The sequence below is a fragment of the Protobothrops mucrosquamatus genome, unplaced genomic scaffold (assembly GCF_001527695.2).
Source record: "Protobothrops mucrosquamatus isolate PMUCROS unplaced genomic scaffold, P.Mucros_1.0 scaffold469, whole genome shotgun sequence".
NCBI classification, from domain to species: domain Eukaryota; kingdom Metazoa; phylum Chordata; class Lepidosauria; order Squamata; family Viperidae; genus Protobothrops; species Protobothrops mucrosquamatus.
This window is the reverse complement of record NW_015386790.1, coordinates 266,054-293,722: the sequence shown is the minus strand read 5'-3', so window position 1 is coordinate 293,722 and position 27,669 is coordinate 266,054. Positions and strand designations below refer to the sequence as shown.

The 27,669-nt window shown below is 39.5% G+C and overlaps 1 protein-coding gene across 1 annotated transcript in view; it reads right to left on the bottom strand.

The window, feature by feature from the left end:
• The window catches only part of STXBP6 (syntaxin binding protein 6), an 84,473-nt gene that overhangs the window by 43,280 nt on the left and 13,524 nt on the right, over positions 1 to 27,669 (bottom strand). The window contains exon 2 of the mRNA XM_015816616.1: positions 18,960 to 19,142. Coding sequence (XP_015672102.1) covers positions 18,960 to 19,113 — 154 coding nt within the window. The 5' untranslated portion in view covers positions 19,114 to 19,142. The remainder of the gene's footprint in view (positions 1 to 18,959; positions 19,143 to 27,669) is intronic.

Sequence of the window (27,669 nt, the reverse complement as noted above, 5' to 3'; positions counted from 1 at the left end):
TACTGCATAGTGTTGCAGTATACTCCTTGCATCTTCATTTGAATTGGTTACTCTCCATCAGTTGGCATCCTTTAGTATTTCAATTCAAGGTTGGAACCTTCTTCTGAGTTCAGAGATCTTTTGAAAAACTTGCTTTTCCATGACTGTTTCCATCCTCAATGTATTTTTATCAGCTTTTTTATATCTCTTTTAACCTCTCTGAAACTCTTTGTTAAGTTGTATTCTGAGAATTTCTTGGCTTTGGCTTCCCTTCTCTTCTTTGCAATTTGCACACTTTGTTCTGATATTAGTTTGCTTTCTTCTCTTTTATTTTTGGTAGGCTATTTTCTCATTCATTTTTTAACCGCTTGTTCATCTTAATGAATCCTCTGATTGTTTAGCATTGAGGCTTAGAACTTCAAAGTTATTCCTGATGTTCTCCTCAAAAATGGTGGGTATTATGTTCAAGATCATATTGTGGGAACTGGTTTTCTTCTTCTTCTTTAGCTTAACTTGGAGCTTGCACCTGAGCAGTTTGTGGCCTGTATCACAGTCAGCACCTTGCCATGTGTTTGATATTATAATTATGCTCCTCCCCCTCCTTTTAGCAATATTATAGTCAATAATATAATCACCTCTAGGTGAGATAGGTGGCATACAAGTCAAATAAATAAATAAATAAATAAATAAATAAATAAATAAATATTTTTTTATTTTATATACCCTAACTGGTGACGTCCATACACTGTACAGACAGACTTCATTTTAGATATTTGACGATAATAATGTTAGCTATGAGGAAATCACTGGAGTGGCAGAAACTGGTAAACTGGTCTTCTGTTCCATCTTGGTTTCATAAAACCATACATACATAAATACATTTTCTTCTTTCTCATTTCTGACTTTGGAACTGTGGCATTCCCACTCACCAATACAAACAATATCTTCTTGCTTGCATGTGTTGTTGATTTTGAAGTGAACCTGATCAACCTGAAGTCATCAATCTCCTCTTCTGCATTGGTGATTGGAGCATAAACATAAATGATTATCATTTTAAAGTGTAGTCCACAAAATCTAATCAATATTGCAGCCAACTATTCTTCTTCTTATATGCTTCTTAACTATAGAAGTAACCTCATTTCTTGTTTTCCATGTCCTGGATAATAAACATAGTGATCATCTGACTGAAAGTGTCCGATCCAGTCCATCTCAATTTGCTGATGCCTAAGATGTCAATTTTTGGTTGTTTCATTTCACCTTTCACTGTGATGTATTTTCCTGTGCTCATGCTTCTTAACCTCCATGTTCCTACTGTAACTCTATGTTTGTGGCTTTGAATTTTTTTTTTCCTAGCAACATCATCAATGATGATTTTAATCTAGCCACATCATAAACACCATTAGTAATCTGAAAGTTCCTGAGCTCATCCTTAGCATCCTGTTGAGTGCCATCCAACCTGAGGTTCTGATCTGCCATCCCATCATCCAGCACTATATCATCAATCATTTTATATTTTCTATCCATAGGGGTTTCTTGGCAAAAATATAGGAATGGTTTACCATTGCCTTCTCCTGTACAGTACGAATTCATTCCTTTGTCACTCTCACTAAAGTGATAACATGCTTCCAGCATCTTTCTATATCGCTGCTGCCCAATATAGGTGATTGAACTGGGAAGCTGAGATGACCTTAACATCTGGTGGGAATATATACTCTTGGCTCCCAATGGTTTTTGCTCATCCCATTCAAGAACACCTTCCAATGCCATGATGAAGTAGGAAAGCAGGACTTGGGGAGGGGTGGGGGGGAGATGGGATTGTGCTCATATGCAAAAATTTAAGCTGATTTCTGACAAAACAGAAACACTCTAATGGGAGGTTTCTGTTGGTTCAGTCAGTCTGGGAATGACTACATAAAAAAGGTCCAATGTATATGGTGTGCAGGTGTGTGCGTGCACATGCATGAATTAATTCAATTTTGATAGACACTGTGTAGTATATTATATGTAGAACTACCTTCTCCAGCACTGAGATGGAGACTCCACCATTGGGTAGTAGACTGTATTCCTGCCCAATCGTTTGCAGATATAAACCTGGATGATTACATAATATAGCTGCACATCCATAACTGAAAATGACTAGTGGGAACATATCTCACCAGCTTTGAAGCACATTCACTCGCTGTATAATTACAACCTGTATAATATAATCTCTATAATTTTCCTGTCGTACACGGCAACAAATTATAAATCAGAATTAGAAAACAGGTTGAATCTTTTTATATCCTTAGAACTAATATGCACATTAGATGAGAGTCTAATGTGGTCTGCCATATTTTCTTTCTGAAGGGCCTTGAACTATAGTATGGAAAAAGATCTAACTAACAGGCAGGCAGGAACAAAAAATGAATCATATTACAGTTTTAAAATATGAGAGGACATGTATTTAATGTTGAATATAGAATACTATTGAATCTAGTAACACTTTACGAATGATCAACTTTCTAAAAAATAGCACAATCATTAGAGAAATTCCTCATGATTTTACTTTTGTGTTTCAACATTTAAGCTTTAATGAAACTTCCATCTACTATATACAGTATATAGGAAGCTGATATTTATACTGATTATACGATTTTGTGTTTACTGATGCAGGAAGCCTTTAGGACAGGGGTCCCCAACCCCTGGTCCATAGACCGGCACCGGTCTGCGGCATGCCAGAAACTGGGCCGTGCAAACAAGTGAAGCCCTATTCACAGGATGCAGGCAACACGCAAAACCATGCCCCCTCTGGTCCATGGAAAAATCTCTTTCCATGGAACCGGTCCCTGCTGCCCAAAAGGTTGGAGACCTCTGCTTTACGAGATTTTTCTGATAAATAGTAACTTACACAATTCTATTTTTGTTCTCACAAAAGTCAGGCATATGTTGCTCTATTCCAGTGTATTCCAAAATAATAATGAACATTCAAGAAGTGTGTCAGATGCAAATCTATAATCTATAATTCATAGTTCAATAAGCTATTGATTCTAAATCACTAGTTCACAAGAACTGTTGAAGCTAAATTTCAAATGGATACAGCTAAAATACTGAAAGAATAAATGTCACCACACTCACCACTTACCCTGCCTCTTATCAAATCACATTTCCGTGAACAGGCTTCAACAAGACAACCTTCTAAATTGCTACAAATCCCTGTCTAGGATCCAAAAATGATCTTTAATAAAACCGCAAGCCTTTTCCACATATATATACTGTGCCTCTTTCATTACATTACTCTGGACCCAACACAGCACTAATTAATAACTTAGGTATTTGCACATCACAAAGTAAATTCAAGAACAAAGCTCATATTTCATGAACTATTTGCTGAATTATATAAGAATTATGTTGTGACTGAATGATAACAGAGTAAGGATAAAAGATATGTATCCTCAATCAACAAAAATATTTCTTTCAGGTTTGCAGAATCTCATGCACATAGCTCTGTATTTCCTATAGAACAAAATACAGGAACTATAGAACATGGACTTTAAAATCAAATATTCATTGACTTTTCAAACCTTCAGGAGAAGCACCAGTTCCAATTAATATGAAACAGGACTGTGTGGCCCATACAGCGGAAAAGATTGGTGTATGTATGTATGTGTACACACACACACACACACACACACACACACAAACACTGAAAAGGAGATGCAAGAGAATGTATCATGTATCATGCAAGGGAGTGTATTATGAAATCAATACACTAATTTCGCACACAAAGTCTTTCTTGATAAGGTTGAATCAAAGCCTCTTCTTCAAAATCTATACCACCACTAGTGAGAAATGAGTATAGTGGACTTGTTATCAAGAAGAAAAGAACTGTACATGGAGAAAAATATATTGAATGAATTGAATATTTCTGAAAAGGTAGATAATGAGATCAGGTAACTAATACAATAATAACAAGGGGACAGGACTCCTGCAGGTGAAACAAATTTTGGAGGAAATAAGGCTTGTATGAAATATATTAAGAAAAGTGAAGAACCCTTATTGAAGAAGTCAATTAAGGGAAGCTTTTGAAAACAACAAAAGTTACCTACTGAAAAGAAACAATAGAAAACCAATTTGTTAACTGAGAGAAGCCAATGCATGGTAAATACAGTACTTGAAGGATATAAAAGAAAAGCTGATAAAAGCTGATTAAGATCAGGAATGCTAAAGGAAGAAACTGGAGGCTCCAATTTAGTGACTCAAGAACCAGCTTTGCCAATTGTATGAAAGTAAACATTCATTATGCAACAAACAACAATAAATGTCACCTTTGTAGTGAAAAGGATTTCCTATTTATTAAACACATTTATATGGCTGCACATCTGACACAGGATGAGTGCCATGGACCATAAAAGAAACCAATTAATTAATCCTGGACAAATAAAAACACATATACCCTTAAGATTGTGATCACTAAGCTCATTTACTCATATCACTCACATACGTGGATGCAGATGATAGATTAGGGGAAACATAAAAGACCAAGATGGTAGGCATGTCTTTGTTCAGTCACTAGATGTTTCTAATAAAAACATGTGACCTCCACAAATGCCTCTGGTCAATGACATGCATATTACTACTTTACATATTGTCCTTGAATTATAAAAAAAACTTGTCAGGAGCCATGAATCTAACAAAACTTCTATACTACAAACCTGCTCTTTAAGGGAATTGCAAGAGCTTTGGATGTAACTTTATACCTGAAGACATTTGCATTAACAATTCCAACTTGTTGGTATAAGGTAGGCGTCTCATTCCTACCATCTATTCTTTCACAGCTTGTACATCCTGTATTAAGACTTTCTGTAGATCTTCTGTTTGGCTTGGGATGGTGATATATAATTGGGTATTATCAACATACTGATGTTATTTCAGCCCAATTTGAAGACATCTCTCCTAGCAGCTTCATATAGGTGTTAAAGAGCAGTCCTGAGGCACCTCACAATGAAATGCTCAAGGGCTTAATGTCTATAATCCCATCAACACTGAATGGAACTGCTTGCTTAAGAGGGAGCAGAAACACCGCAAACAGGAAACTCAATCCTCAGAGGTGATAAAAAAGAGGATACTACTGTTGATAGAACTGAAGAGACTTAACAGGACCAACTACAACCACAGATCCAGAAAAGTGATCAATGAAGTTTCTATCCCATGTTCAGGTGTGAATCCCAATTGGATAGGATCCAAATAATCTCACTTCACCCACTGTTCTTTGTAACTGCAGCCCCCACTACCATTGTTATTAACTTAAAAAACAAAACAAAATAAAACAAAGCAGAATGTTAAAGGCAGGATAGCCTAATACAGTTGAGTCAGGTACTGACTTCTTAAAATTCCAATCATCCTTAAGCCACAATTATAAAGTATGTATAATATTAACCAAAATAGACAACGGCAGGTCGAGTTGGAGAGATCCGGGCTGCACGCCCACGAGCTGATTCGGCGTGGCGGATCGTCACACGGCTTCCAAAATGGCGGCCGTGATGTCCGATCGCCCGGGAAGGCCCCCGAGGCCTGAGTCAGAGGAAGTGAGGGAGCTGAGCCGCACAACGACAAACTCCTAGATTTGGATGTCGCGTGGCAGCCCTCCTGGCGGCCTCAACGAGCCGACGAACAATGAGACAATGGGGTAAAGGGGGGTGCCAGCTACAGCGCTGATCCCAGCGCTGCCTGTGCGAAGGGAAGGAGAGCGAAAGCCTCCATTCTGTCTTAAGAATGGAAAAGAAGGAGTTCAAGTCTCCGACAGCCAAGCCGAGGTAGTGCTGATCCCAGCACTACTGAGGAGGCTGTGGAAGGAATGAGAATTCACCAATGAAAATCTAATTTACCTGCCTACGCTGGGAGCCAAATTTGCCACATCTGCCTGGGCTGAAGATCAAGTCAAGACTGGGTGTGTCCTAGTCCAGGATGGGCGTGGCAAGTTTGAATGACTTGATCTAATGGGCAGGAAGACAGAGCAAACCCATTGGTGGATTCTCCATCTCCTGTGCTGGAGAAAATACAATCTCAGAAGTATTGGTAAAGACATAAATTACAGAAAACTAGATAATTGATAGAAATACTGGTATAAAAACTATTGGAGAAATTAGACCAAACTATTCTTAATTTTGTCTATAAAAGAGAAGGAGATTTGAGAAAAATTATCATGTCAGGTAACTGGAATTGGCTGTACAGCAGCTTTTCAATAAATCTAAGTGTTTTACTTTATGAATTGTGTTTTATGCCTTCCCATTGAAAGATTAATACTGTAATATCAGGACAGAGGGTGAATAAGCTAAGTTCTAGATGTCTATGGAGATTCTCAGTTATCCAGATCACAGTTGTCCCAAAGATGCTTTTTCACCAGACAGTTGGACTTTTTAGTTGGACTTTCTAGTTTTTCCTTTGAAGATGTTTTGCTTCTCATCCAAGAAGCTTTCTTCTTGGATAAATCTTTCCATTCCCCACCATCCAGTCAGAGCTGAAGAATCTTCTTGGATGAGAAACGAAATGTCTTCAAAGGAAAAGGGGCGTTGTCTTACCTGAACGCCTTTTCTCAGCACGGAGATGGAGACTCCACCATTGGGTAGTAGACTGTATTCCTGCCCAATCAGATCAAGTCAGCCAAAGTTGCCACGCCCGTCCTGGACCGTGATCTCCAGTCTTTGACGCGAGCGTAGCCATTGACTGACAGCAAGACGTTGTGGCTCACCAAACTAACNTGTCCCTGAGGGTGGGTAGTAGACTGGTCCGGAGTGGCACTTTGGAGTAAAACCTGTTGGAGAACTCTCCTACCGAATGAAGCCTCAGCAGAGGCAAACTTATCAATTTTATAGTGCCTAATGAAAGGAGAAGGCGAAGCCCAAGTGGCTGCCTTGCAAACGTCCTCGATGGAAGCCTGAGTGGCCCATGCCGCTGAAGCAGCTGCGCTCCGGGTGGAGTGGGCGGTCACCCCCTGCGGAACCGGCAACGACTCCGCTTTATAGGCTCTGGCGATGCACGCCTTTATCCATCTCCCAACAGTGGAAGAAGATACTTTCCGACCCTTGGTGGATGCGTGGAACGATACAAAGAGGGCTTCCGATTTCCTGAACTCCGCAGTCCGTGAAATATAATATTTAAGGGCTCTGCGGACATCCAAACAATGCCATTCTCGCTCCAACCCATGCGGCGGGTTGGGGCAGAAATCAGGCAGTACTATCTCCTGTGACCTATGGAATAGGGAATTAACCTTCGGAACGAAGGTAGGGTCTAACCGAAGGATAACCCTATCCTGATGGAAAACACATAAGTCATCTCTCACTGAAAGTGCCGCTAGTTCCGAAATGCGACGAGCAGAGGTGATAGCCACCAGGAAGGCCACTTTGTGGGACAGAGAACGAATGTCACATGTCCTGAGGGGCTCAAAGGGAGATTTAGTAATAGCCCGAAGCACCCTAGATAACTCCCACGAGGGATATCTGTGAACCACAGGAGGATTTTGGTTGGAGGCTCCCTTAAGGAACGACCTTACCAAGGGGTGATGACCCAGTGATTCAACAGAGTCGCATGAGAGGATTGTAGGCAAAGCTGCGACTTGCCTGCGAAGGGTATTAGGTGCTAAACCTTTGTCCAAACCTTCCAATAAATAATCCAAGATAATAGGCACCGTAAGCGCCAAAAGTGACAACTTCCGTCTGAAACACCATGATTTGAAATTTCTCCACGTGGCCTCATATATGCGGTTCGTGGACGGACGGCGTGATGCCTGAATAATATTTATAACCCCTTGTGAACAGCTTTCTCCAGTTAAGATCGAGCGCTCAAGTGCCAGACGGCTAACTGGAGCCACTGTGGTTCGGGATGCAGAATGGGGCCCTGGCTGAGGGAGACCTGATCCGGCGGAATCTGCCAAGGGTCGCTGACCGAAAGATTCATCAGATCTGCGAACCAAGGCCTCCGTGGCCAAAAAGGTGCCACCAGGAGAACCTCCGCTCGCTCCTGAAGAATCTTGCGGATTACCGCTGGTAGAATTGGCAGAGGAGGGAATGCGTAAAGCAAGCCGTGTGGCCAAGGACTCCGAAGGGCATCCGTCCGTTCCGCCCCCATTGTCGGAAAGCGGGAGAAAAAACGGTGAAGATGGGCATTGTGCTGGGACGCGAAGAGGTCCACTATAGGAAGACCGAAACGGAGGCAAATCATTTGGAAGATCCTCGGGTGAAGTCTCCACTCCGCGTGATCTATCGTCGATCTGCTCAGAAGATCGGCCTGTGTGTTTGCTACCCCCGAGATATGGTCTGCCATGATAGATGCCAGATTGCGTTCCGCCCAGAGACCCAACGAAAGAGCTTCGGACATCAGGCTCCGAGACCGAGTTCCCCCTTGGCGANCAGTGAGACTGAATGTGAGCCCCCCAACCGAACAGGCTGGCGTCGGTCGTGAGGACAATCCTGTCCGGCTCCTTGAAACACATCCCTCTGAGGACGGCTGGTGACAGCCACCAATTGAGGGAACGTAGCACGTGGTGAGGGAGAACCACTCTGTTGAGTGAAGCACTGAGGTTCCGCCTCTGAAAAGGAAGCATGAACCGTTGCAGCTCCCTGGCGAGGAGCCTCGACCAGGGTACTATCGCTATAGCAGAAATCATCTGCCCCAACAACTGGGAGAGACTGACCAACGTCGCCGACCGACTGCTGCGAAGTCGAAGTATTGACTCCCTTATGCCTTCCCTGCGATCTTGTGAGAGATACACCCGGCATTCCAAGGTGTCTATGACTGCCCCCAGATGTAAGAGCCTCGTTGTGGGGTTCAAGTGGCTCTTTGGGAAATTCACTGAAAATCCGTGGTCCTGGAGCAATGGGATGGAGATCCACCAATGACTGTACCTGCCTAGAGCCAAACTTGCAACGTCTGTCCTGGGCAAGATCAAGTCAAAGACTGGAGATCACGGTCCAGGACGGGCGTGGCAACTTTGGCTGACTTGATCTGATTGGGCAGGAATACAGTCTACTACCCAATGGTGGAGTCTCCATCTCAGTGCTGGAGAAACAAGAAAGTCCAGTTGCCTCATGAAAAAACATCTTTGGGACAAGCTAAGTACTAGGTACAGATTTTTTACATCTAAAACTTGAACTATATAAAATGTAAACAGAAGAGATCATCAATAAACAAATGAAATGAATGAATGAAAGAAAGAAAAAAACATATTTTGTGACTGTGAAGCTAAAATAAAACAGAAGGATATAATAAAACTGAATGGAAATGGTCTGATATTCAGGAGTGTAATTGTGGAAGACATACGTGAACTAAATCTGTAGATTTAATTATGAATAACTAAACTATATGTCAGAAGTTATTAATCTATGTCACTTAGGTTGTTCTTGGCGTAGGTAAAAATAGGAATCCACAGGCTGGTTATAGTTACATGTTATGCTTCAGTGAATAGTGATAATGGAAGAACCAGGCCTGAGTATGAGGGAAAACAGGAAGGAAGGAAGGAAGGAAGGAAGGAAGGAAGGAAGGAAGGAAGGAAGGAAGGAAGGAAGGAAGGAAGGAAGGAAGGAAGGAATCAATGTAGATAGATGGGAATTTATTTATAGTACAGATAATCCTCTTTTAGCAATCACAATTGTGATAGGCAACTCAGTCATTAAGCAAAATATTTACCAAGTGAAAATCACTATTTTACAATATTACTTCAGCTTTGTTTTGCTTTATAGCCTGCAAAGGTTACAAGTGTGAGGATTGGCTGCAATGTTACTTTTTCATCACCTTCATAACTGTGAATGGTCATTAAACAAGGCAGTTGCTAAACAAAAACTACCTGTATAGAAGAAGTGATGTGGCCTTTTGGAGATCCAAGAATGAATGAGACTAGTGATTGGTATTTGAACAGAAAACAGAAAAGGAGATACAGGAGATACAGATACAACAGGATAAAACGAACATGAAAGAAATGCAAGGAACTGAAAAGAACTAGAGTAAAAGACTGAGCCCTGCATGAATTAAACAGAGATATGACTGATATAAATATTATTTTTAAAGATAGAGAAAGAGCTAGTTGCAAACTATGTTAATCCAAAGAACCAAACAAAATAAAAAATATTAAAAGTGGCTGAGAAAAACAGAACAATGGAGTCATGAGAAGGACTAAAAAGTCCAGCAGAATTAATAGAATTAAAAATAAAAGTAATGAAATATCTGGGGTGAAACTGAAATGAAACAATATTAGTGTGCAAAAAAATGATAGAAAAAACCTTTATGAATGCTGTGAGAGTGTTGAAAATTCATAAGGCAATAATTTCAAGTGATTAATTGAAATTGCTAAAACATGCTAAGGCAATGGCTGTGCAACTTGTTAAACGTGTATATGAAGATTGTATCTATGCTTGAAGACTGGAAGAGCACTGTGATTATTCCCCTTTAAAAAAAATGGTAGTAAAAGTGAATGCAAGCCTTCAGGAGAAATGGATTTTTAAACAATCCTGGGAAGGCTTTTCACTGAACTCTGATGAAACATTGTGATGAAAAGGCCACCACAATCGAGGTGAGTGTGAAATTAAAAACAAGGTTACCCAATAAATAAATAAATAAACAAATAAATAAATAATGAAAGAAACAACGTAATCTACAAAATCAACTATAACAATTGCAACCAATTCTACATGGGACAAACCAGTTAGTCCCAAGTCCTTAATCTCTACCCTCATTGACACCAAACACTAGTTCGATTCAAGCAGCACTAAAATCATTGGCTATGCTACCACCTGCCACGCTCATGAGTTCATCGAAGCCTAGCACTCCAGAAGCAATTTCATCAACAGACATACTGAGTAACAACCTGAACCGATCCACGCAAGCCCCCTCCCATCACCAGCAATTCAACTCCCAATGACCCCAACCTGATGAAACCTCCCCATCACAAGCCTCTTACTGATGACTCACACCCACACCTGAAGCCCTTATAAACAGCAGAACACTGACATCCCTTAAATTCCTGGTAACAAAATGTTCAGAAACCAACCCACAAACTCGGAGAATGAACTTTCACCCTCACCCTACACCCGAGCTACAGATATTCTCCACTATTACCTCATAAAGTCAGAGCCATATATGCTATTTCTAGGATCCAAATTGGGATCAATCCTAGTTGTTGAATATCAGTTAATTGGAACAAACTGTTGCAGAAAAAACAAAGGGTTATTAAATTTTAGCTCACAAGAAATCATTTGTACAGGGCTTACAAATAAAATAGCCTCTGTACTGGCTTGAAAAGCATAACTGTTTCAGATGTAGTGGATAGAACTTAGCTTTCTTCCAAGTCAAGGGATGTGGCCAAGTTCCTTGACAAGAATTATGTATAGGTATGCTTCATACTTATCTGAACTAGCTTATAAAAACAGTTGGACCTGAAGATGACTAACCCAGCATTCTCTCAAAACTGAAACTTGAATTTCATTTTCTTTAAATTGATTATGTGCCATCAAATCAGTGCTGATTCTTAGTAGCCACATACCAAATTTTCTCCAGGATGATCTATCCCAAACCTAGCCCTTCAGGTCTTTCAAGTCCACTCATGGCTGTTGTAATCAAGTCCATCTACCTTCCTGCCCAATTTTTCCAGTTTTCTCAGCATGGTAGACTTCTCCAAAGAGCTAGATCTTTGCAAAATGTGTTCAAAAATTATAATTTGAGCTTGGTCCTTTGTGCCTTGACTGAGAACTCTGTATTCAATTGTTCTAGGAACCATCTGTTTCTTTTCTTAATTATTGATATTTTCATGAATTTTCTATCTGTCCTTCTTTTTCAAAGTCCAATTTTCACTTCCCTAGAGTGTCCCCCAAAAAAACATTGCCTACATGATCCTGATCTTTGTAGAAATAGATATCTTTTCCTCTAAAAAGCATGACAAACAGGAAGTAGAAAATTACATTTTACAGTAAGGACAAATTAAGAATAGGCATTCTCAAACAGTGAATGAATATCCTGCTGCTAATCAGCTGTGAGAGTGGATGGTGATGACATAAAACATTTTGGCAAGTGCTACAGGTTTTGATTGACATGCCTCCAAGCAGCAACCAGTCTTTCTGCTGTTCTCAAGTCCACCTCTATTGGACTAGATACTGCTCACAGCATGACTAGAATACTGCTAGTTTTTCATTACTCATGTTATGACTGAAACCAATTAATAGGCAAGAAACAGCTGAGTTCTTATGTTAAAAGAGCTATTCTACTGACTTGATAACTAACAATTTTATATACATAATTGTGGGCATTGTCCTATTTCAGGATGACAAAAGAAAAACTAAAGATTTTTTTTACCATGTAGAGAAGCTTTTTAGAGCAGGAATTTCCACTTTTAAACTCTAAACATGTCCAAAATAAATTTATAAAAATCTTTAAAAGGCAAATGCTCAACTACAGAATATGAATGTATAACTCAAAAAATAAAGTTGTAATATCCTCTGGTTTTCCAAATTTCTTTCTTAGAAGTGATAAGATTTCACAATTCCAGATCTCCAGCTTCTCTCCAATCTTTTTCCAGACTCAGCCATGATCAAGACAGAAAATGGCTAATTATCTTTTCTCCCTCCCCATATACTTTTTTCTCCTTGATCATAAAATCTCTCCTTTGATCCCTCTACTATTAACTTTCCATTAGAAAAACTACAAAATATTGAAGGTCACCAAAACTGGTTAGGGCAAGCAATCCTCATTCAGCCTAATTCAGCAATTCTACTGAACTGGACCATTGCAAGGTGCTCTATCGAACTTACCTTTGGGGACAAGCTAGAAGCTACAGCTGATATAAAATATGGCAACAAGATCATGGCCAAGACAGCCCTGTTAAATAAAGAATTACACCTAATATTAATGCTGTGGCATTTGTTTGCCACTAGGCCAGGGATAGGCAACCTTGGCTCTTTTATGACTCGTGGACTTCAACTCCCTGAATTCCTGAGCCAGCCATGCTGGCACAGGAATTCTGGGAGTTGAAGTCCACGAGTCATAAAAGAGCCAAGGTTGCCTACCCCTGAACTAGGCTTCTAAGCCCAAGAGCTGGCCATTATTTTTAATGCCCTAAACAGAACAACACCAGGATATATCAGGCAATGCCTACCCAGAATTTAATCGGTGTGTTTAATCTGATCATTGAGAGAGCACATCTGCTGAAAATTCTCTCCCATCTTAAGGTCCCAGAGCATGAATGAAATGGCAGACCTTCTCTGTAACAGCCCACTCTTTCCAGAAGAAAGTACAGCTCACACTTTGTTGCAATTCCAGAAATACATAGAAATAGTTTTATTTAAAAGCACTTTCAGTCCTAGCTGACTAACTGTGGCTATCTATCTTGGCTTTTATATTTGTTCTTTTTGTTTCTATGGTTATTCTGACTGCCTTACTTATTATTCTGTCTTTGAGTTTCTGTTTGTTGATGCTGTATGTCACTCAGAGTACTTCATAACTGGGGAGGATTATAAGCACTATAAAATAAAATATAGAAAACAAAAGAATGTGTGGAACTGATTTTACCACTATATTTTTTGTGGGAAATACATACGTTAAATATAACCTTTGGCAAGTTGTTCTTTTTGTACGTCAGTCTCCTGTCCTAGAACTGGGTGCACAATCTATAAATCTATACAATTTGAAACAATTAGCACAGGGGTCCCCAAACCCCAGTCTGTGGACCAGTACCGGGCCGTGGCATGCCAGCAACCAGGCTGCACAAACAAGCAAAGCCCCATTTGCGGGATGCAGGCAGCACACAAAACCACGCCCCCTCCGGTCTGCAGAAAAACCTCTCTCCATGTAACCGGTCCCTGGTGCCCAAAAGGTTGGGGACCTCTGAATTAGCATACTATGATTCTTTTTACATTTAAGGTATTTCTATTCTTTTCTCTTCTAATGGGTCTACAATTCAGCTTATAAAAATGAAGTGTCATTTTAAAAAAAGATCATAACATAGGCTGAGAGAGAAATAAGTCAAGAACCAGAGTTCTCGGAGCAGAGCGGATTCCATCATAGAATCATAGATCTGGAAATGACCTCACTGTTATTTAAGTTCCCCAATCAGTGCAGGATTCGCCAGAGTATATCTAACACAGTGGTTCTCAACCTGTGGGTCGGGACCCCATTTGGGGTCGATCGACCATTTCACGGGGGTCGCCAAGCAAGGCTGTCCGCCATTTTTTTTGTCCGCCATTTTTTTTGTCCGCCATTTTTCCCCTTTTCCGGTGGGTGCCTTACCTCCCTTGGGCTGGGCCAGCTGGTGGTCAGCCTGCTCCGTCTCTGCCGCTTGCCAGCTACGCCTCGGTCGGCGCAGGGGGCGGAACCATGCATGTGCGGCGCTCCCGGGCAGGGAAAGTCCTCGACTTACGACCGGTTGGGTAGTCCTCGACTTACGACCGGTTTAGTCCTCGACTTACGACCAGTTTAGTCCTCGACTTATGACCGGTTTAGTCCTCGACTTACGACCGGTTGGGGTCGCGGCATTAAAAAGGTTGAGAACCACTGATCTAACAAATGACCATCCAGTTTCTGTCTGAAGATCCTCAGCAAAGGAAACTCACCATCACTCTGTCCAGAAGTCAATTCCATTGGCTGACAATTCATACAACGTAGAAGTTCTTCTTCTAATCTGACCCTCCTTGTAGTTCTAACCCACTGATTCTGGTCCTGCCTTCCAGGACAATAAAGAATAATTTCTACACAACTGCCCTTTAGCTAGCTGAAGACTGTTATCATATGTCTGTAGGTTAGATATACCTAGATCCTTTAACTAGTTCTTACAGGCTTTGTTTCCAGACTCCCCATCAAACCTTGGGGAATGACTTTTCTAATTCTCCCTTTTGAACAGTGGCATCTAGAAATGAACACAATATTACAAATACTGGCTCTTGTTTAATATGGGGGCAACTAGAACTCCCAGATCCCTTTCACATATACATATGCCAAGGCAGGTCATCTCTATCCTATAACACCATACTATACTAGTGCCTTATATCCTCCTCCTCCTCCTCCTCCTCCTCCTCCTTCCTCTTTTATCCTTGTTAATTCCAGTCCATTGCTGAACCCTGTCTGGATTTTTCTGTAACTTGCTATGTAATCTGCAAATTTCTTATCCTCAACACTCTCATCAAAATCATTGCTAAAAATGAAAATCATTCCTAAAAATGACTTCTACTTGATATGTCCCATCAGGCTGAAATAAAACCATTAACAAACATTATTTGGGAATAGTCATTCTAGCATCCGGCATGTATTTTTTTATTTGGTTAGGATGATATCATGAGAGACTTTCTCAAATGCTTTTCTGAGATCCAGTTACACTGTCTGTGCCATTCCCCTGGTATATTAAATAAATCTGAAGGAAATAAAGTTGGTTCTGCATGATTTGTTTGCAAATCACTCATATTGGCTTTAATTGAAGCAACCCTCCCCGAGAGTTCCCAAAAGTGCTGAAAAATAACATGAGGACTTGACTAGTACATAGATGCCAAGCTATAGGTATACAAGTAAATAAGGTAACTTTATTTTGACTTTGTTTTGCTTTGGGGGCAAAGCTCCTCCAAAAGAAAATTTTCAGCAGCCCAAGTTTAAAAGATGAAATACAAATTGATTAGGTAAAAGCAATGAGGCTTAAATTACCAATTTGACAAGCAAAGTTAAGCACTGATGCAATGGAATGAAGTGCATATTCATCAAAGCAGCAAAAAAATGAAACACTATTAACTGCCTAAATGTATGCTTAGATATACATTTTACAGTTTTCAACAATACTAGTCTAAAAACATAAGAGGAATATCTTTTACCATTATACTTTTACAGGTTGGCAAGATTCAACATTAAGAAAACCAAGATCATGGCATCCGGCCCTCTCAATTCCTGGGAAATAGATGGGGAAGAAATTGAGGTAGTGACAGATTTTATCTTCCTGGGCTGCAAGATCACCACAGATGGGGACTGCAGCCAAGAAACTGCTCCTGGGGAGGAAAGCTATGGCAAATCTAAACAGCATACAAAAAAGCAGAGACATCACTCTGCCAACAAAAGTATGTATAGTCAAGGCCATGGTTTTCCCAGTTGCAATGTATGGCTGTGAAAGTTGGACCATAAGAAAGGCTGAGCGCAAAAGAATTGAGGCCTTTGAACTATGGTGCTGGAGAAGATTCCTGTGAGTCCCCTGGACTGCAGGGCGATGAAACCGGTCAATCCTAGAGGAGATCAACCCTAACTGCTCTTTAGAAGGCCAGATCCTGAAGTTGAAACTCAAGTACTTTGGCCACCTAATGAGAAGGAAGGACTCACTGGAGAAGAGCCTAATGCTGGGAAAGATTGAGAGCAATAGAAGAATGGGACGACGGAGAACGAGGTGGCTGGATGGAGTCACTGAAGCAATAGGCGTGAGCTTAAATGGACTCCAGAAGATGGTAGAGGACAGGAAGGGCTGAAGGAATGTTGTTCATGGGGTCGCGATGGATCGGACACGACTTCGCAACTAACAACAACAACAAGCTCTGTTTAACAATTGCAATACAGGTAATCCTCGACTTACAACAGTTCATTTAATGACTGTTTGAAGTTACAACGGCACTGAATAAAATGACTTATGACCGTTTTTCACTTACGACTGTTGCAGTAGCCCCATGGTCATGTGATCAAAATTCAGACACTTGGCAACTGACTCACATTTATGACCGTTGGAGTGTCTCGAAGTCATGTGATCCCCTTTTGCGACCTTCTGACAAGCAAAGTCAATGGGGAAGCTAGATTCACTTAACAACTAATTTAACAACTACAGTGATTCATTTAACAACTGTGGCAAGAAAAGTCGTAAAATTGGGCAAAATTCACTTAACAAATGTTTCATTTTGCAACGTGAATTTTGAGCTCAATTATGGCCGTAAGTCAAGAACTTCCTGTACATATATATTTCAACAATAGCAGAGGGGACAAAGGAGAAAAAAATCCTTGATAAGAACAATTTAATAAACTTCACAGCTTCACAGATACATATGGAAAAATCTCTATAGAGTCAGCTGCCTGCACTCTTTTGACTATGGATAAAAATATTCTTTCTTTGCTTTTTCTAAAAGTGATAATTTAATTTATTGTCAGCTCTTCTTAACTTCCAATTCTACCTATAAAAGACCAGTTATCAACAAGAAACAAGACAATGTAGAAACCATGCACGACACATATACACTAAAGCTCAACAAGCCAACAAACCAATACAATAGAGTAGTTATGTATTTAAATATACTCTGGAACATACCGTAATGGTAATGGTCTGGTTGCTCTAAAGCATGGGTCAGCAACCCGTGGCTCTGGAGCCGCATGTGGCTCTTTGAGCCTTCTCTTGCGGCTCCCAGCCTCCTCCATTTGCAGAGAGAGAGACAGAAACAGAAAGAGGCACTTGTGCTTCCCTTCTCTCTCTCTCTCTCTCTCTCTCTCTCTCTCTCTCTCTCTCTCTCTCTCTCTCTCTCTCTCTGCGTGTGTGTGAAAAAGAGAATGGCCTCACGCTGTTCTTGGACAAGCTGACAAGCTTATTGGGCGGGGCTCATGCCTTTGCTGCGTCTCAGCAGGAAGCAGCAGCATCTCTCTCTCTCTCTCTCTCTCTCTCTCTCTCACTCACTCACTCACTCACTCACTCACTCACTCACTCACTCTCTTTTTCTCTCACTGAGTGGGGGAAGAGGACTGGCAGACCAAGGGCAGGAGAAAGCCAGCCCAATAAGAATGTGTGTCAGCTTGTCGGAGAACAAGCGTGAAGACAGCTTGCCAGGTGAGCACAAATTTTGCAGCTCCCATTGTTTTCTTTTCTCTGGGAAACGGGTCCAACTGGCTCTTTGAGTGTTTAAGGTTGCCGATCCCTGCTCTAAAGGTTGCACACTAACACACACACAAACAAAATCAACAATACAATTTTGAAATTTACAATTTATAATCTGGAACTCTCAATAGCATAATACACACACTGCATTGGGGCTTTTGCATTTGCCTAGTATGCAATCTACAAACTCAATTCCTTTTGATGAAGTATTTTATAACTTTCCTACGAGACAATCAGAACAGCAATCTTCATCAGTGCTTATATTTGGGATCAGCTACCCTGAATCATTCTAAATTTAAATTTAAATAATAAATAAATAAATAAATAAATGCAGTATCTAATCTTACTTGGTGATCTGAGTTGGTGACCACGCAAACTTTACAACTTTTTTTGCCAGAAACTGGTGCTTACTTCCCGTTTCCAGCAAAACATGTCCATAGCAAACAATGGGTCCACTTAATGGCTATGGTATTTGCTTAACAACTGCCACAAAAGAGATGCCTGTCCAGTCACACAATGACCTGCTTTATAACCATCATGACTTATGACCAAAACTTTGGGCTTAATTATGTTCATAGGCTGAGGAATATATGTACTGTCTATAGTATATACATGTAGATAAGATGAACTCAATTTTTGGCAGCTCAAAATTCTTGGTTGATCTACAAGTGTATATGGTAATTTCTACTTCAAGACCATAGGAAATATACATACAGAAATTTCTTAATGCAATACCAAAAATCCAGGTGCATTTTTTCACTGATACATTAGCAATGGCATTTGGCCCTATATATCACCCCATAGTGCTTTTTACAGCACTCTCTGTGTGGTTTACCAAGACAGAATATTGCCCCCAACAATCTGAGTCCTCATTTTACCAACCTCGGATGGATGGAAAGCTGAGTCAACCTTGAGCCCTGTCAGTATTGAACTCCAGACTGTAGGCAGAGTTGGCTTGCAATACTGCACTTTAACCATACATTACCTTTATAATTTAAATATATGAATACTGAAGGTTTATGCTCTGATTTTTCATTTAATTGTCTAATTAAAATTCATGATGCTACATTATTTTTATCCCCAGACAACATCAATCAACTTTTACAAACAAACTGAAAGGATAGCTGGATTTCAAAATAATTTAGCATACCTGACAAGCAAATGTAGGTTAAGTATTCACCCTGACCCCCAGTTGCCAGGAAAGGAATCTTTTTCTTCGTTCTCCTTTTTACTTGGACTGCACCCAGCATCCTTTCATCATGTGGTGCAAAAATCTCTTTATTGATAGCAGATTTGGCACTCATTATAAATCAGACACAGATGGAAGATGTTCCTAAAATGAATTTGTACAGCAAGCATTACATTTTTGAAGAAATATTTATATAACAAACTGGTTTTCTGTCCCCTCCCCTCTAATAAAAGTACATATTTGCATAAGCACATACAACCAAAATAGCAAATAACTTATTCAAGTCTAGAATAATCTGCCATTTAAATGACAGAAAGAGCTTCAGAGTCAGCTTGGACTACTTTCCTGGTTGGTTATTATCTTCAGTAGGAAAGGATAAAACTGTGGACTGATATTGAAGGGGAGGAGCTTTTTGCCTTTTTTTATAAACAGTTTAGAGTCAAAGATGTAAGCAATAAAGGATTTCAACACAATGATATGAGAAATTAGCAAATTAGTGGGCCAGATGTTGGCGATAAATGTTAAATATTCACACATGGCATAAAAAAGCAGAGCATCTAAACATGAGGTGAATTCAGATGCAATACCTTTGAACAATCATAACTGAACAACTTTCATAGAAATCTCGGTAGACTGATCCACTGGTAAATAGCATCAAATTTTATTTCAGGCTACTCTGTGTATTTGGTAAAGATATTAATTAAAAGCACAAAGAGCAAAATACGTCTATAAGGAAGAATAGAAAAATATGCAAACCTATCTTGATAGCCATGTTCATGCATGGGATAGTGGTGCTCCAAGTATAGCATATTGCTTAACCTCCCTTTCAAAATGTTTGAAGGTAAAGCCTTAAAGATTGACAGTGGAGGCACTTCTTATGTGTAACAGAGAGAATGGTGGAAAAACAGAAAGAGCTACTGCAGAAGCTTTCATAATTATGATTTCATACTTTGGATCAGTCTTTCTGAAGATCCAGCTCCAGGTTGATCTCTACCATATTTTTTTCTGATCCAATCATTAGCAGAGATTGACTGATAGGAAAAATGATACTTTTGCCCTGGAGGATGTAAAATTGTTGGGAGGAATGCTTGGACCTCTAGCATTAGTCTTTACCAATATTTCAGGAGGCAAATTCTCATGTGAGCCTGATTAGACCCAGTGTCATCGTCCAGGATACAAATTCCAAAAAACAAACAAACCCTATTCCGGCTAAACCAAAGAAATGTTCACCTCAGGAGATACTAAGTCAGGAATCAATTGAGATTGATTTAACACAGGTATCATCAGAATAGCTGGAGCAGTCAGATGATGACATAAGACCTCCAAATCCTTGTATTCAGTGAATATATCAAAGATACTCAATGAAGCACCTTGCCAAGTAAGAGAGTAGCTCTCCTGATTAAAGACAGCTGGCATCATCAGCTGGCCTGATTTAAAAGGCAGCCTTGGAGCTATGTTTCTTCATTGGAAGCAACTGTCTGATTTCCTGCTCTGGGGTGTGGCATTCCTGTGAATAGTGCTTGTAGAACTCTGATTTTAGATTGGCTGCCAAACCTGACTTTGAACTTTGCACTGGAGTTTGATTACTCTTCTGTGTGTCCTGTTGAAAGTAAAACCACTAGAAGCCAGCTTTCTTTCCAAGAGACTTTGTTAGTTTACATTTCTTTCCTTCTCTGCTATGTGTTCCTGTTCCTTTCATGTTGGGTTGAATACATGAAAGTAACACTTAAACAGGGATTTTATTATTTGGTATTAATTTCTCATAGCAATTTGTACACTTTGAAATACTACTGGTTTTATGAAACTACACTTTAAATTTTCTAGTGTAATACAATGACAAATTTGGGACCTAGCAAAAACCATAACTATTGATTTTTAATGATGCATTAATGTACGTGACTTAGGAAATATGGACATTAAGCCAAAAGGATTCATTATGAAAGAGTGCTGACTTTCCTAATGCTTTCAAAATGTTCAACCAAAAAGACTAATTGGTCATTATGACCCAAAATGGTTATATGTACCAATTTGTTTATCACTCACTGAGGTATAGTGCCATGTATAGATTATCTTTATGGCCATTTCTTGATGGTTAGCTGAAATAGAACTTCACCAAAAAGTGTTCAAGATGCATTAAGTTGAAAAGCCAAACCATCATCTAGATTATATATAGATTTTCAAGAAAGCTGAAATACTTAAGCACTGAAATACAGTACAGTACAGATGAATTTTCCATTCCTTACAACATGGATCTTCAGAATCAGTTTGATGAATTGATTCAGGAACCAAAGTACAATTCTAGTCCCACTTTAGGCATGAAAGCTGGCTGGGTGACCTTGAACCAGTCACACACTCTCAGCTCAAGCCACCTCATAGGATTGTTGTTGTATGGAAAATAGAAGGAAGGGTTATTAGGTATATTTTCTATTTTGAATTATTTACAAAAATTGTACAAGATCCTTTGCACTGTTCTTGCAGACATTTGTTGGGGAACCATGAGGAGAATTTCCAAGGCTGGCTTCAACTGGAATTAGAAACTCCTGACAAGATGAGGAAGCTGATTATGTCACAACAATTTTCTTTTTTAATTTTCTCCCCTCATCGGGAAAAATTTAAATTCAGGGTCTTTCTCAGTGTAGAAAGCACAAAACATAAATTACAGAAGTTTTCATAAACGTTTCCTTCCAGTAAGTTTGCTTCCACAGTCAGGGCTTCGGAATAGGGTAATTTAGAAAATAGTCTCACATTAAAGCTTTCTATGACCAAGAAAAGAAATCAGGATTATCAAAATTGCTATCACCAGCATTGGATAATGGCTATGCTACCAGAGAAAAATGTGTGAACTACTCCATTCTATGTACAAGGACTGCAAGAAACATTGTATAGTTGTTAAAGGAGAATAAATAGTTGAGGAAGGAGGAGAACCAATGGAATACACTGCTGTCCATCCCCAACTCCCAGAACTGGTCCAGAAGGATATGATGATTGATGGTATCAAAGGTTGCTGTGTCAAAAAGAACAAGGATGGATGCACTACTCCCATCTTGCTCCCACCAAAGTTCATCTAAGGATGCAATCAACGTTGCAGTCTTCTCACAATTCAGCCTAAATCCTGATTGAAAGGGTCCAGATAATCTGTTTCACCCAGGGTCTTTTGAAGCTATCAAGTGACCACTTTCTCCACAACTTTCTCTAAAAAGGGAAGGTTGGAGATCAGATAAAAACTGTCCTGATTAGATGGGTCAAGTAATAGTAGCTTGAGGAAAGGATTCACCACTGCCTCTTTAAGAGCCAGTAAGACCACTTTCTCCCTCAAGGAAGAATTAATCACTAACCAGACGCAATCAGGCAGGCAGCCTTAACCAGCTAGGAAGAGCATGAATCTAACACAGATGTGGCCGAGCTATTGCAAAGGCTTGTCCATTTCCTTAGGTCAGGGGTGTCAAACTTGCAACATCACGTGACGCGACGTATCACAACTTTTTTTCCATTGCCAGCAATGGGGTGAGCACGGTTTCACTATGATGCATCCAGCCCGTAGGCTGGCAGTTTGACACCCCTGCCTTAGGTCCAACAGAATCAATTCCTCTCAAATGACCATGCAAACCTTAGCATAACCTCCACTGGTTCTGCCCCAAGGCTGAAGTTCAGTCTAGACCAAATATGAGGAGCTTTATCTGGACAGCATATTCCTTATAGAGACACCCCCATCTTAATATAACTTCTTCCAAGGAGGAACAGAGTCATCTGAAACATTCATTGAATCACTATCTGCGGAGACACAGTTACATTTTGCCCCCTTACCATCACAAGGTAGACTCTAATAGCTCTATCAGCTATTCAATCATCTTCAACTCCTGTCTTTTGCCAGCAGCTCCCTATCATCTACTAGGCCTTTTTAGTTCCCTCAGCCCTTTCACATATCATGAAGAATTATGGAAACTGTGGTTCAAAGCTGTGGTCTCTCTTCAATTCTCAGCAACATGTACTGCAAATCATTTTGATTTGTTACCAGCATTTAAATAGATGTGCCTACCAATGGACCCACTGATCACCTTGAAATGTAATAGCACTCAAATCATAAGCATTATTAGATAGCTAGGTCAGCTTAAACAAATACATCTTTTAGAAAGCTTGTAAAGTGCCATGGGATACGAAAAAAATAATAGAAAGCTTATTAATTTCATCATGAATCTGTTTAATTTTTTGATATAGCAGCATAGAAAAGGAAGAAAACCAATCTACTACTACTCAGGCGCTTCTTGTTTAAGACATAATAACTTGTTGCTCAGAATGGCCTTACCAAATTCATTCATTCATTCATTCATTCATTCACTCACTCACTCACTCACTCATTCATTTGCCACCTTATTTCAAATGATTCTTTTTGCTGATGGAAAAGATACAGTTCTACCTATATACAATAGGTATATTGTAATATGGCATGGCATTTCTCAGCAAGAAGCATACAAATATACAAGAATTAAGCTACACTTCCAGTGATATTAAAAAAGTATTCAATTGGTTTTAAATATATTATTCTTTTTTCCTCTTATCTCTTGATATCTTTCCAGGAAAGCCCAGATGTTTGCATTTCAGCCAAGCCTTTTTTTTCACTGGAAAGTAAATACAATGCATTCAAAATCATGGGTATGTAAACATCCAGATATTTTAAGCCTTTCAGGAAACAATTGCTTAAGTACATATGTTTTAAGGCATTACATATGTCGTAAGTATCGAAGAGACCAGCAATTGAGGAGGTTGGGAAGAAAGGAGAGAAGTAAAAAAAGATGCATTAAAACAATGAAAACACATACAGTATATAAATGTTGGCCCTGTGTTACAATCCTATATATACTTGCTTGCAAGTAATTTTCATTAAACTGCCACTTGATCTCTGAGGAGGAGTTGTGAGTCCAGAAGGACCCCCAAGTTGCACACTGGGTCTGTCTGAGATAGTGCAACACCATCTAGAACTAAAGATGATAAACTCCAGATCCTGGGACTCCATGCACCCATAGCCCCCTTCCCAGGGTTCAGCTGTTGAGTATCATCAGCTTAACTAATGATACTTTATCCCATGGTCCTGGATGAACTCACCCAGGAGGTTCATGTAGATTTTAGAAAGGAGCAGAGAGAGCACCAAGCACTGTAGCACTCCACAAAGGAGAAGCCCTGGACTGGACCTCTCACTCCTTATCAACAATGACAGGGACCAGCTTTGGAAAAAGGAGCCTAACCACTGCAAAACTGTGCCCCCCCCCAGCCCTAAGTCCCACAAAAGCTCAAAAGAATATAGTGGCTGACAATACTCAAAACACTGAAAATCAAGGAGAGCAAGGATGGCTGCACTATCCCCATCTTACTGTTGCTAGAGATCAATATTGTTTCTGCCCCATAATTGGGCTTGAAATCTAATTGGAAAGTTATTTATTCATTTACTAATCTCTTCTTCCAGGATTCTGAAGACAGCATACATACAGCATTCCTATTTTCCCACAACAACCATCCTGTAGAGCAGGGGATGGATTGAGACATACTGCTTATCTTAGTGTTTTTCGAACCTGACATTAAGATGTGTGGACTTTAAGACTCAGAATTCCCTAGCCAGAGTTGAAGTCCACATATTTTAAAGCTGCCATATTTGAAAAATGCTGATTTATACGAAGATTTCTGAGTCAGCTTCCCTAGTAATGGCTGGATTGAAACCTGACTCTCCCAGATCATAGTCCATTATTCTACCGACATGCCACAATGGATTTGTTAAGAGAGTTTCAAAGAGAATTTATAAGATTGCAGCTTTCATAATACAAAGCAATAATTCACCACTGTATAAAACTGCATTTTTTACTAGCTGGTCTTACAAAAAATGCAGGAAAAGGTGAAATACTATTTATTGTAACGTATCATTATTCAAGAAAGGTCATTAATACAATGTAGGAAAAGTTGCTGTAATCCATGGTTTTGAACTTAAACAGGAAATAAAAATATTCACAGTGCAAGGTTAACCATTAAAACCTTGGAAAATGTTTAATCAGCAGCTCCATCAGCATTTCACACACAAAAACTATTTACATACTGTATTTCTTGTCTTATATAAACATTCTCAATATGTTAAATTCACAAAGATGCCAGTCCCTTGTTGTTTTTGTAAATTTTGATAACAAGGCAATTCACAGGAACATTTTAGTTTCAATTACACAGCAGTATAATTGTTTTAATTGTTTCTAGTTGTACATCGCCTAGAGTCATATCCAGTGAGCTAAGCGGCCACATACATTTGCTAAATATTTTTTTTTTTAAAAAAGCACAGTGCAATGGTATGCAACAAGCATGCTTTAAGTGCAAACTGGGCTAATAGAGAATGTGCTGGATAAGCCACAAATATTGCTATTTGGTTTAATCATTGCTTGCTAACTAAACCGAATAACTGATTAAGTTCACATGTCAAATTAAATCATAAACCATTATTTCTAAATTAAATCATAAACCATTATTTCTAAACTAGCCAATTCATACAACAAAATCTCAAAGTAAAACCTAATAATTATTGTATGTCTCATGCAGGGCAGGCAATTGGTCATTGTACCATATGTGTCATCAATTTCCAATTGACAGCATCTTTCTACTGAATTAGCAACAGGTGACAACTACAGATGTATTTCTTATCATGAAGAATATGATTAAAAAAAGAACTGGAGTTTTCCAGAACTCCTGTGAAAAGGCAATTTAAAGGTCGGGTTTACATTGCTGTAGAACAGGGGTGTCAAACTCACAACATCACGTGACATGTCGTGACGTATCGCAACTTTTTTGCCATTGCTGGAAATGGGGTGGGCGCGGTTTTGCTATGATGCATCTGGCCCACGGGCCGGCAGTTTGACACTCCTGCTGTAGAATATGAAGGCAGAAAATCAGGGAAGATTTATCTGAGTAGACAGACAACCTGTTTCTTATTTTTCCTTTGGATAGCCTGAAAAAAAAACCTAGACATGTACTTTCAAGGTGTGGCTACATTTACATGAAACTGGTAATATTCTGAACTGGTCTGGAAGTAAATTTAACAAACAAACAAATAAAAGTAAGCAGTTGGGTTGACGGCTCTACAAAATTTGTTTTCAACTAGTGCAGGATGTCAATTGTTCAACTCTGTATGTGTCAAGAACAATTATTAACAGTGTAAGATTTTTGCTTTAAAGAAAAACTACATTTATCAGAAATTGGATTATATAGCAAATAAGATTCCACATTGTTTGCAGATTTTATTTCAGGCAGGAGGAATCTCTCTTGTTAAGGTAATCAATAGTTGCTAAACATAAACTTGACTCTTTTACAATGAAACTTTATGAAATGTAATTCATATTATGAAATATGCAACATAACACAACTATAAGAATATTGAAACATGTATATGCATACATGCTTCAATATTCTTATAGTTGTGTTGTGCTGCACATTTCATCCATCCATTTCTGCTTTGAGAGCTAAGCTACTTCTTTCACACACTGCAGTAAAGAATGAACAACCAAAGGAATTTTAGCTGCTTCAAGAGACTCATGAGAACCATCTGACACTATAATAAAAAAGTATTTTTTCATGTATCAGTATTTTTATTTATGCCTTTATGGGTGTTTTATAAGGGCAATGCATTTAAAAAACTAACAGAATAAAGATAGAAGCTGTTTCCCTTTTTTTTATAACTGTCTACATTTGGAATCTATCTAGTCATATCCAAGCTCAGTTGCAGATAAAAGTATTTCAAGACAAACTAAGAGGATCAGGACATAAATGGCAAGCAAATGAAGAAAGAAGTTGAAAAAGTAACTGTAAAGTTACTGAAAAGAGGGCTTATAGACTCCTCTATAAATCACTCCATTATTTAAAAAGGTAATGTGCAGAAGAAATAATTGTTCACCATATGTAATAAAGACTATTTTATCCTATATATATTATTCCTATGATGTGAAAGATTCTTCACTGCAGAATGAATAACAAGCAAGTACTTTTTCTATTACTGCTACGTGAGATACTACTTAATGGCATTTACTTGGCTTTCTCTCAACATCCCAAGCATGAAACTGAGATAAAACACCAATATCTCAGTTTCTAGAAATGGCAGGAAGCCAAACATGGAAAAAAAAATCCTCAACTGCAACACAGAATTTAAGCATTTCCTTATTCTGAAAGGTGAGGGTAGGAAACTGTTTAAAGAAATCCAAAGCATGGGAAGAAAATATTCTTATTTCATTCCATGAATTTATAGTGACAACAATAATCGTGCCTTTGCGGCCTCTGACCCGACGTAGATCTCGACTGGCTCCCTGGTTTACCGGGGAGCTGAGAGAGATGAAACGTCGGAAAAGACGCCTAGAGAGCAGTTGGAGGGCCAGCCGAACCGAATCCGATCGAACACAGGTAAGGATACATGTTAGATCCTACCTAGTGGCGATGAGGGTGGCTAGGACTAACTATTATTCCTCACTCATCGCGTCATCAGATAATCGCCCGGCCGCCCTCTTCAGGGTGACCCGCTCCCTCCTTCAACTGAGGGGAGGGGGGGATCCCCTGGAGGGGAGGGCTGAGGATTTTGCTCAATATCTGCATGACAAAGTCGCTCGGATCCGAGAAGGCTTGGACTCCGACTGGTTGGCCCAGGGGGAGGAGACGGAAG